This window comes from Oncorhynchus clarkii, chromosome 6 (genome assembly GCF_045791955.1).
Source record: "Oncorhynchus clarkii lewisi isolate Uvic-CL-2024 chromosome 6, UVic_Ocla_1.0, whole genome shotgun sequence".
Lineage (NCBI taxonomy): Eukaryota > Metazoa > Chordata > Actinopteri > Salmoniformes > Salmonidae > Oncorhynchus > Oncorhynchus clarkii.
In genome coordinates, this window is record NC_092152.1 from 26,633,137 (window position 1) to 26,645,504 (window position 12,368).

The following is a 12,368-nucleotide window of genomic DNA, read 5'->3' on the forward strand; positions in this document are numbered from 1 at the left end:
TTTGGAATTCTACACATGCTGCGCCTTGGTCCAATCATTATAACGAACATGACAGGGAATTTGTACCAGGATTCAATGTCAGGAATTGTGAAAAATTGAGTTTAAATGTATTTGGTGTATGTAAATAATACTACTTGAGCAAAAGTCAAAAAGTATTTGGCTTTAAATATACTTAAGTATCAAAAGTCAATGTAATTGCTAAAATATACTTATAAACAGTAAAAGTATAAATCATTTCAAATTCCTTATATTAAGCAAACTAGACTGCAACATTTTATTGTTTTTATACTTTAATTTACGGATAGCCAGGGGCACACTCCAACACTCAGACATCATTTACAAACGAAGCACGTGTGTTGAGTGATCCTTGACTGGTCTCTCAAAGCACTTCATGATGACAGAAGTGAGTGCCACAGGGCAATAGTCATTTAGTTCAGTTACCTTTGCTTTCTTGGGTACAGAAACAATGGTGGACATCTTGAAGCAAGTGGGGACAGAAGACTGGCATAGGGAGAGATTGAATATGTCCATAAACACACCAGCCAGCTGGTCCGCGCAAGCTCTGAGAACGCGGCTTGGGATGTCGTCTCGGCCGGCAGCCTTGCGAGGGTTAACAATCTTAAATGTCTTACTCACGTCGGCTACTGAGAACGAGAGGCCACAGTCCTTGGGGGCGGTGCTATCCTCAAAGCGGGCAAAGAAGATGTTTAGCTTGTCCGGGGGCAAGACGTTGGTGTCCCCTACGTGGGTGGTTTTCCCTTTGTAATCTGTGATTGTCTGGATTCCCTGCCACATACGTCTTGTCTGAGCCGTTGAATTGCGACACCACTTTGTCTCTGTACTGACGTTTTGCATATCTAAGCCTCCCACTTGATCTGTCTCTATCCTCCTGACTGGCGTTTCTTTTTTTTTAAAGAAACAAAATATACTCTGCATTGCTGATAAAATCTGGGTAAAAGATTGAAAGGAATGTGAGTCTTATTCAGTACATTTAGTTATCACTTGATTTTCTACCAACCTTGCCAGCAGGCATGCCAGCTAAGATAGACAACTCTAACTTGATTCATAGCCTGTAATACCTTCTTGGTAGCTAATTGAGGTTGGGAGATAGGTTCTCAATCTGGGCTAGATAAAGCCAACTTCATACAATTGCTGGGTGGCTAGTAGTATTACAAATAAACAAAAACCACAATGTTTAACAAAACAATCATTTTCATACAGGACAAATCTGAGGGGGCACGTGCCCCTGTGGGCATGACGCCTCTGCACCTTATTGGTCACTCGTGTCCATAGCTGGATCTGCCTCTGTATTCTTCAACCAACATGTCCAATCAACAAAATGAGGCCACAGCTCCATTGATCAGCCAGAGGAGAGGGCATTCTTGAGACATGCTCTCGCTCCCATACAATGGCGATGGATAGGAGACAGTTTTTTGAACAGCTAATGATATTGAAACATGCTGCAGAATGCAAAATGTGGCTGTCTGAACATTTTTTATAAGATGCACTTGTCTGATGAGAGTTGATTTAGCATTAGATCTTTTGTGGATATTGGATGTCAAACCAGCTTACACTTTTCCTTACTCGAGCAAAGAATCACTGTGGCTGTATCTCTTTGTTACAGGGGGAGTCACGCCACAGACACACAGTGACTACTGAACTCATCCACGTCCAGACTGAGGCTGTCCCAACATTCAGAAGACTTTCCCTGGGACTGGCCTGTTTTTTCACCTGTAATAACCCTCCTACCTCCTACCCTGGTAAGGGGTCTGGTCTGGAGCTCATGCTTTAACAGGGAGGACATCGTTCAGTATTCACTTCCAGTTGGACTGGACCAAACTAAAACCAAATTACTAGCATTGATGCTTTTACAGATTTCATATGCCTCACTTCCTCTTCCCACTATTCAACATTTTTTATATGATACAGACTTGCACTTGTTCACTTTGATCTAGCTATTGGGAAAATCAGAGAGAGGGACCCCAGAACCTATGCCTATGATAATGATCCTCAGTAACCAAATACTACTCTGATAGGTCAGACTGTCGGAGTCAACTCCACACTCCATCAAATATATTTTAGGTCTCCAGCTGTATTAAAACTTGTGGTTTAGCATCAAGGATAATCTCAAGATGGATTAGCTTTTGTTTGTTAAATAGCGTTCCTCTGCATACACAATGTTTGTCTCTATCAGTGTTTTAAACAAGCTCATAGCTTTCTACTTTTGATTCATTGTAATTGCCCATTAGATTAAGACAACATGAGTCAAATGATGCTTTGACATGACAGACTTAATGTAATCACTATTTGAATGGCTCTCAGGAAAGTGCCCTGATGTCTTTGTCTTCTCTCAGCGAACTTAACTGTCTGCAGTTTATCTGTCAGTCTACTGTTCAGTACAGGGCAGGACAGTGTATCAATACTATTTAGAGAACAGATGGTTCCTATAGCAGACAACATGAACATGACCCCAGAGCATCCAACACAGAACTGCTCCAACTGCAGCCAGGCGTTTGTCCCAGAGCTCAATGTGGTTAAGGCTGTCGTGCTGGGACTGATACTTGGGACAATTATTGTATGTGGGGTTTTTGGGAACATCCTGGTTATCTTGTCGGTGGTCTGTCATCGACACCTACGAACAGTCACACACTACTTCATCGTCAACCTAGCGGTGGCAGACCTCCTGCTGAGCTCCATCGTTCTGCCTTTCTCTGCCACCTTTGAGATCCTAGGGTACTGGGTGTTCGGAAGGCCCTTCTGCAATGTGTGGGCAGCGGTGGATGTGCTGTGCTGCACAGCCTCCATCATGAGCCTGTGTGTGATCTCAGTGGACCGCTACATCGGGGTCAGCTACCCGCTGCGCTACCCAGCCATCGTGACAGAGCGCAGGGCACTGCTTGTCCTGGTTGGCCTGTGGGCTCTGTCCGTCACCATCTCCATTGGCCCTCTGTTTGGCTGGAAAGAGCCGGCGCCAGAAGACGAGTCAATCTGTAAGATCACAGAGGAGCCTGCCTACGCCATCTTCTCTGCTGTGGGCTCCTTTTACCTCCCGCTGGCCATCATACTGTCTATGTACTGTAGGGTGTATGTGGTGGCCCGCCAGGAGAGCCGGGGCCTGAGAAAGGGGCACAAAACAGACAAGTCAGATTCAGAGAGCGTCACGCTGAGGATCCACCGCGGCAACATGGCCGTGTCTGAGGATGAGGCCCTGCACAGCCGCACACACTTCGCCCTGCGTCTCCTGAAGTTCTCCAGAGAAAAGAAGGCCGCCAAGACCCTGGGCATTGTGGTTGGCTGCTTTGTGCTCTGCTGGCTCCCTTTCTTCCTGGTTCTGCCCATAGGTGAGTGTTACCCATTGTACCCAGGCTCCTTACCTTGTCGACCGTGCTCCACAGCTACCATGTCATGCTGTTAATGCCACCCCCTCTTGTATCTATACTTGGCAAAATAATTTATGAGGTTTTGTAATTAAATTGTATTGCAGAGATGGCTGTTGGCGGGAGGGAGGGTGAGGGGGGGGGGGTGTTGGATGACTCCCAAAATAGATTTTCACAACAGTCTCTGCCGTATCATTCATACCTTTCTCATGTCATACGATATCAACCATAGAAGTAGAACAACTTTATTTACATGTGTAATAAATAGGTTTATGTTATGTGAGGTTGTTCGATGTGGATGATGTAAAAAATTATATTGAGCTCTGTGCTATTCTTCCATTAATCAGTATTGGGCTGCATCTGCAAAGATTTCCTTTTATTGATGCCAAATTAAAACGATCTGAAATAAGTAAAATGTTGCATCAGAAAGTGTACACATGCAACACTTCAATCTCCTTCTCATCCTGTTGTTATTTTACCTTTCATACACGACTGCTTTGAAATATAATTTAACAACCATACTATTATTTTATGAGTATATGAATACACGTACTAATAATGGGGTATTTCATGTGTAACTAATAAAATAAAGTAATTTCAGTAGCTTTTATTTCAGACCACACAAAATGTTGAAAGACAAGTATAATTGCCCGTAAGCGTTTTCTGATGTTAACAAAGCTTTGAATAGAGTCAGTATTATTTAAAAAATAACACTGATTGATGAAAGTTTCAGAATAGGCAATATTATCATCCTCACTGTTTCATATTATGAAAGTATCGTGTTTACATAACGCTTTTGTGTAAAAATTATTGAGAGGATTTTCATGCGAGCCAAAATACCAGTCTCAAGAAATGATCCTACATTAGAGAGTTGAACTACACACCCACATGCATGCACACAAACACACACACACGCACACGCACACACATGTGCACCACAGGAGGCTGCTGAGGGGAGAACAGCTCATAATAATGTCTAGAACAGAGTAAATGGAAGGGCAGGGAACTCCTGGAAACCATGTGTTTGATGTATTTGATACCATTCCACTGATTCCACTCCAATCATTACCACGAGCCTGTTCTCCCCAATTAAGGTGCCACCAACCTCCTGTGTTGTGCACACACACGCACGCTCACACATTAAAGAGTGAGAGTGATAGAGAGCTACTGAGAGACCTAAAGTAAGTTTGGAACACCCATTTAAACTGAACAAAAAGTGTAAAGTGTTGGTTTCATGAGCTGAAATAAAAGATTACAGAAATTGTCCATAAGCACAAAAAGTGTATTTCTCTCAAATGTTAGTGAACAGTTCTCATTCGCAAACATAATCCATCCACCTGACAGGTGTGGCATATCAATAAGCTGATTTAACAACATGATCATTACACTGGTGCACCTTGTGCTGGGGACAATAAAAGGCCACTCTAACATGTGTAGTTTTTTCCACATAACACAATGCCACAGATTTCTCAAGTTTTGAGGGAGCATGCAATTGGAATGCTGACTGCCCGAAAGGCCCACCAGAGCTGTTGCCAGAGAATTTAATGTTAATTTCTCTACCATAAGCCGCCTCCAACGACATTTAAGAGAATTTGGCAGTACCTCCAACCAGCCTCACAACCGCAGTCCATATGTATGGCGTTGTGTGGGTGCACAGTTTACTGATGTGAACAGAGTGCCCCATGGTAGTGGTAGGGTTATGACATGGGCAGGCATAAGCTACGGACAACGAACACAATTGCATTTTATCGATGGCAATTTGAATGCACAGGAATACCGTGACGAGATCCTGAGGCCCAATGTGAGGACCATTTTTTTAAAGGTATCTGGGACCAGCAGATGCATATCTCTATTCCCAGTCATGTGAAATCCATAGATTAGGGCCTAATTTATTTATTTCAATTGACTGATTTCCTCATATGAACTGGAACTAAGTAAAATCTTTGAAATTGTTGCATGTGCGTTTATATTTTTGATCAGTATACATTGACATTATTAATTCATTTCCAGTTCATTTTTCATTTTCAGACACTCTTATTGATTTGTTATCCAGCCACAGCCTTAAGTGCTTTTCAAATTAATAGTTTCGTTTTTCAGAAGGCCACTGAGGGGTTACTGTAATTTGGGTGTCAGGTGTCTCAGTGATGCAGTGCAGCTAACTCAGGTAAAAGCTGTGGTCTGGTCTAGCATTAGGCTAGCCAGGCGCTGAGCTATCATAGGGTTCCGCAGATAACAGAGATACTCTCAGCATGGGTGGGTAGTCCCTTTTCAATGTTTTTATAGTCCCTTTCCGTCAGCCTCTGTCCCAGTCATCTTTTCAGTGTGATGAAAGAGCTGCTGTGATAATGCTGCTGCTGAGAGCTGAGCACACGCTGCCAGACCTGTTAGCTGCTCATATTTCAATAACACACTTGAGCCCCCACTGAGCCAATAAGTCTTCCTGGCATTTGACAAGATAACTGTTTTTTTTCTCGCTCTCTCTTTCTCTGCCTCTCTCCACCGCTCTCTCTCATCTCTCTCTCTCTCTCTCTGCCTATCTCCATCTCTCTGTCCGCCCGTCCGTCCGTCCGTCCGTCTGTCTGACTCGCTCTCTCTCGCTGCCTCTCTCCATCTCTCTATCTGTCTCTCTCTCTCTCTCTGCCTATCTCCATCTGTCTCTCTCTCTCTCACCACCTCTATCTGGCTCTCTCTTTCTCTTTCTCTTTCTCTGCCTCTCCATCTCTCTCTCTCTCTCTCTCTCTCTCTCTCTCTCTCTCTACCCAGACTTGTCATCTATTGCTCTTGCTTGCAACTCACTTATCACATAGAGGCATTCTCAACAATGTGATCACAGCAGGAAGGACAGATAGTCATCACATCATTGCTTTTATTGAAGGTCGACCTCGGGTCCCCTTCGTGGTTGTTTACAGTTTTCCTCAATTGCTAAAACACAATTTCTGAAACCTTGCTCCATTTCCTGAACATACCGAAAAATAGAAAACACATTGTTCAAATAATACAATTCTCAGGGAGAAGTAGATTTTTTAATCTAAAAAAAGATTCATATTTTTCCATCATTGTCTTTTGGTGAACGAAAACATGTTCTATCATAGTAGCTCAAAATGGATCAGAAATTACTACTCTGCTTTGCTCTTGGCAATTTTGTTTTTTGTTCTTCCTCCTCTTTGTACCCCTATTTTTACAGTACTGTACCCTGCATCTCACAAACTTGTCATTTGTCTCAGTGATACTGTAATTCTTGTTCTTTGTTGATATGAACCTGCAACCAGTCAAAATCTATTGAGCAGTCAGTACTGTTAATAAATGGAAAGCACAATGTTCAGGGCCATACAATTTGTCCATTGTACAGTATACAGTCTACAATGCACTGTACCACAGTATACAATACTAAAAGGTACAAAAATCAAAGGAGTAAACATGTGATCAATGTGCTTCTTCTTGTCTTTGGGCTGGGTCAGGCCAGAGCACTTCGTCGACATCACAAGCAATATTGTCCCTCCTGAGGCAACGGGGGAAGAAGCCTCTTGTGTGCCGTATCCAGCCCTGACATGATTCCTCACCTATATCACCACAGGCTAAATCCATGGCTTGCAGCAGATTTACTCTGGTGTAGGGTTGTCTATCATACATTTTCCATCTCCAAGAGGAGAAGAACTCCTCAATCGGATTCAGGAAAGGCGACTATGGAGGGAGGTACAAGTTCATAAACTGCCCATTGATGTTAAACCATTCCATTACCTGAGCAGCTCGGTGGAAACTGACATTGTCCCACACTATCACATAGGTGGGAATGGGATTCTCATTTAGCTCTTGACCCTGCTGCTCTTGAACCTGCTGCTCAAATAAAATATCTCTTAGATTGGCAATAAATCTTAGAAGGTGCTGGGTGTTATATGGCCCGAGTACATCATTGAGTGTAACATGGTGATGTAGAACACCATGGTTGCTGATAGCAGCACAGATTGTGACATTGCCACCTCGTTGACCAGGGACTTCAACAATGGCCCGCTGTCCAATTATGTTTCGGCCTCTCCTTCTCCTCTTTGTTAGATTGAAGCCTGCTTCATCGACAAAGATGAACTCATGGGGTCTGTCCAAGGATTCCAAGTCAAATATTGTCTGTGTAGAAATACAATATACTGTATGTAGGATTTTGTAAGTCGTACAGAGACAGTGCTATACTGTAGAGTACAATTAGGCTTCTGATTCACATACATTGTATGTACTGAAGAGTAATGTCATTCACATAGTATGTGTTAGTACTGTAGACAATCTGGATTACAGTAAATGTTTCTGAATGCACACTTACTTGCACATACTGAGCTCGCAGTTCTTTCACCCTTGGTGAGTTGTGCTCAAAAGGTACCCTGTATACTTGTTTCATTCGCATCCTGTTACGATGGAGGACACGGTCAATTGTGGAAATGCTCACACTGTCGATTCCCTGGAAGTGTGTGTTGTCTTGTATCACTCGTTCCTGGATTTCTCTGAGTTGTATTGCATTATCTTGAAGGACCATGCCAACTATAACGGCCTCTTGCTCCTGAGTGAATATAGCGTTCCTTCCACCTGCATGTGGCAGCCTTGCAATTCTACAAAAAGTAGTTGTGCAGTTACAAAACATATTCATGCAGTACAATACATACAATGATTAACTTTACAAATGTCTATTGAAACAGCTGCATATAGTGTAGTACAGTAAATTTGCAATTACAAAAATACAGTAGTATACTGTACCTGTTCTCTTTTCTGAATGTCCTTACTATGGTGGACACAGAAAATCGGCTCAAATTGGGTTGCACTCTAACTCCTGCTTCCCTCATTGTCAGTCCATGGACAAGAACATGGTCTATAACTGTTGCTCAAATTTCATCAGATATTTCCACTCTTTGTCTTCCTCTTCCTCTTCGTCCTCCTCTTCCTCTTTCTTGCCCTCCTCCACCTCTTCCTCCTCGTCGCTCACCTCGCATACGCACTCGTCCTCGTCCTCTCACATGGTTTCTTCTATCCATTCTCAGACTTTCTCCTTCCCACCTTCAACAACCTGTTTGCTCTCTGAACTGGCTTATATTGGTTGTGTCGCATCATTTAAAACAGGTTAAATCAATTTTGAGTGGTTGTTTTCAATCAATGACATGTGTTCTCTATTTGTATTTCATTGTTTTGCTGAAAAGTCTAAGTGAGATCTGCAAATTGTGTTTTACCATGTGAAATGGTTTAAGGTATTGAGAACAGACGGCATAATTAGCTAAATGAGTCCAGGCAACTGAGAACTTTGTTCAGCCAATGGGTTTTAGTGTTTTAGCAACTGAGAACTTTGTTCAGCCAATGGGTTTTATTGTTTTAGCAATTGAGAAAAACTGTAATAAAGAACAATATGGAGTTCAGCAAAAGCACAAATGTGTTCTACACTCACTGCTAGTTAGTTTCATAATTTTAGTATAGGATGAATGTGGGAATGAAATACAAATCAAGTGTTTCATTTTTTTTTTTATCTGTCCAACTCCGGACTTCCTAACCCCTCAGGGTTCAGATTTATTATACTCTCTCATGCTCATAAATATAGCAAGCGCAACAGAGGGCTGGGTCTTCTTGTTGGTTATTCTACTCCCTAACCATGCTGGCTGCCCTTTCTAACAAAACCATGAAGGCATCAAGGACAACATGTCACAATGTTATCTATTATTATCCTGTTAAATATAACGATTTTCCATTTAAGATTGATTGTGTTAGGCTGGGGATGGTTATTTTTGTTTGCTTGTTTTATTGGGACAGGCTTTATAAACGAACCCTTGTGGGGATTTGAGTGGGTCAAAAGGTTAAGGAGGCATATCACTGTCTTGGCAGTGTGTTTATTTTGAGACTGGTTTGTTCTTGCTTCTTCTTGACATTCCAGGAGCCATTTCTGAAGGCATGACCAAGAGCATAGCAACGGTTTACTCACATTTTCACAAGGGTAGTGGTATTTTGCACCCTTCCCGCTGGTGCTGTGGTTGTTAGTCAGTAGTTGCTATGGTGCCAGCCATGTATCTTTGGTATTGTTATCTTAAATCATTATCAACAATATGAATCGTATTTGGTGGTGGTGGTGGTGGTGATTCTGATAATGACCTATAGTACTATAGCAATAGTATCCTTGTCTTCCTGGATGTACAGTATGACAACGTCTCTCTTGGGAAGTAAGCACATATCTATTGGTCCTCCATTATTTATTGCTCAATCTATCTTGTTTTCCTTTGCTATTCATCACTATAAACCCTCTGTTTTCTTTAAAAAGCATGTTTTGCGTCACTGTCTTTTTATGGATTCAACATTTTATAGACAAATGAGGCTACTTGAGTAGCGGCAATCTTAAATGTATGTAGTTCTGTCCTCGAGCTGTTATTTTCCATTAATATTCTGTATTATTTCATATTTTATGTTTTGCGTGGACCCCAGGAATAATAGCTGCTTCTATTGCAACAGCTAATGGGGATCCTAATAAAATACCAAATACCAATCAAGTTCCCCCTTAGGAGATTTTAGGCTCCAAAATGTATGAATTCAGTCAATAGCAGAGTAATATAATTATTGTTGCTCGTTGCACAGTAGGAGTCATCTGAGATGTACTTAGCACGGAATCATATCGCTCAAACTACCTCCTCTCTCTCCTCTCTCTCTCTCTATCCATCTCCACATCACGCTGTCATTTTTCATTTTTGTCTCCGACGGCCTCTCCAATAAAGAATTTCACAAGACAGCTCATCCCATCCTGCCTTTGAAGATAGATGCTCAATTTCAAGGCTATCCAAGACCTCAGCCATTTAATTATTTTAATAGAAAATGACTCAAATAAAAGTGAAAGTCACCCAGTAAAATACTACTTGAGTAAAAGTCTAAAAGTATTTGATTTGAAATATACATAGTATCAAAAGTAGATGTTATTGCTCAAATCTTGTTAATTATTAAAAGTAAAATGATAAATCATTTCACATTCCTTATATTAAGAAAACCAGATGGCACAATGATTAATTAAAAAAATTACGGATAGCCAGAGGCACACTCCAACACTCAGACATAATTTACAAACTAAGCATTTAGGGATGTTCTCTTGATAAGTGCGTGAATTGGACTATTTTCCTGTCATGTAACAAGTACTTTTGGGTGTCAGGGAAAATGTACAGAGTAAAACTACATTATTTTCTTTAGGAATGTAGTGAAGTAAAAGTTGTCAAAAATATAAATAGTAAAGTACAGATACACCCAAAAACTACTTAAGTACTAGTAGTACTCTAAAGAACTGGAAAAGTCTGCATGTAATGTGTATCTTAAACCATTTCCTCTACTGCACTATTAAGTGTGCAGCTCACACACTCTCACACTTTCTCACATTAGTCCCTCTAATCAGAAGCAGCAGGATTTATGAAGGCAATTTTAATACAACAAATACCTTGATGTCAATACCTTGAAGAGGTAGCTCTAGAAATATGATAAAACTATAAATTGAACCCAAGTGGAAATAAATGTGTTTTTCTCAACACAGTCTTTGGCTCTTCTGTTGAGTGTATACAAAGTATCGGCTTCTTTCACACGTGATCAACATTAACCCTGATTGGATTTAGATGTATTAGGAATGTTATAAAGTATGGCACAAAATCTTAATGGAAATATGCTCCTCTATTTGTTTCTTCTTATCTGATGTTGATATCCTGATTTACGTAGTCATATCATCAACAAAGACCCTGAAATAACAATCTGGGTTAAACACTTGTTGTTGTGCATTGTGTTGTGGTAAAGAGCTCAAGTATGTTAATCAGTTTTCTTCCCTTCCCTTCCCGTCTGTCTGCCTGTCTGTCTGTCTGTCTGTCTGTCTGTCTGTCTGTCTGTCTGTCTGTCTGTCTGTCTGCCTGTGTCTGTCTGTCTGCCTGTGTCTGTCTGTCTGTCTGTCTGTCTGTCTGTCTGTGTGTGTGTGTGTGTGTGTGTGTGTGTGTGTGCGTGTGTGCGCGCACATGTGTGTGTATGTGTGGTGTGTGTGGCCTATTATAGGTTCCATATTCCCAGCATACAGACCTTCGGACACAGTTTTCAAGATCACCTTCTGGCTAGGCTACTTCAACAGTTGCATCAACCCTATCATCTACCCCTGTTCCAATCAGGAGTTTAAGAAGGCCTTCCAGAGTATTCTGGGAGTGCGCTGTCTGAGAGCCCAGTCCAGAGCCACTCATCACCAGGGTCCAGCCCAGGTTCAGGGTCATTCTCTCACTCTGAGACTAGATGGCCAAGGTGACCCCTCCTGCTTTAGCCCCTCCTCCTCCATAGCCCTGTCCCGCACACCCTCCTCTAGGGATGGTAGGGAGTGGAGGGTATTCTCTGGAAGCTCCGTGGCAGGGTCTGGGACAGCGGTAGAGACAGGACGGGCTAAGGTGGCCCAACTGTGCGGTAAGAATCTGCTGAAAACCTGCTGCTGCATCAGAGACAGGAGCTTCAGCCAGGGGCCCAGCCAGGGGCCCAGCCATCCCCAGCCCCCTCCACACGGGACTCTGCCCATCATTAAGATCCACCAGCTGTCTTTGTGTGACAATGGAGAGGCTGTATAACCAGAGATAATAAGTGATTTGGATCGTCTCTGGTATGAATGTACTGCAGCTCCTCACTCTTAACCCTAACAATGATCCACCCTCAAGGTCCAGCACTATTAAAGGAAACTGAAGTGAATAGTGAATACACGTCTCTGTCCAGTGGACTTTACAAGGATGGAATAGTAATAATAGCTGGAGGAGATGGTGGAAATATTTTAATATTTGTAATATTCCGACTGCAGTTACACAATGCCAGTGGATTTGAATTAATGACTGAAGAAAAGTTTTTGTACACTAAACCAAGGTTTTACCTTGAGATGTTTCTACTTTTTAAGACTTGAACATGAATTCCCCCCCGTGCCCATTCTCTCGGGCAGTCTTTGCCACTCTTCACACTTTACTATTCAGTTGATTTAAATAGTAAAGAAAAACA

The 12,368-nt window shown here is 42.0% G+C and overlaps 1 protein-coding gene across 1 annotated transcript; it reads left to right on the forward strand.

Moving 5' to 3' along the window:
* Positions 1 to 1,950: 1,950 nt before the first annotated feature.
* LOC139412005 (adrenoceptor alpha 1Aa) lies at positions 1,951 to 12,039 on the forward strand. The gene is made up of 2 exons (XM_071158782.1): positions 1,951 to 3,341; positions 11,403 to 12,039. Exons 1-2 carry the CDS (start codon positions 2,438 to 2,440, stop codon positions 11,951 to 11,953), a joined length of 1,455 nt encoding a protein of 484 aa, XP_071014883.1. The 5' UTR covers positions 1,951 to 2,437; the 3' UTR covers positions 11,954 to 12,039.
* Positions 12,040 to 12,368: the final 329 nt, after the last annotated feature.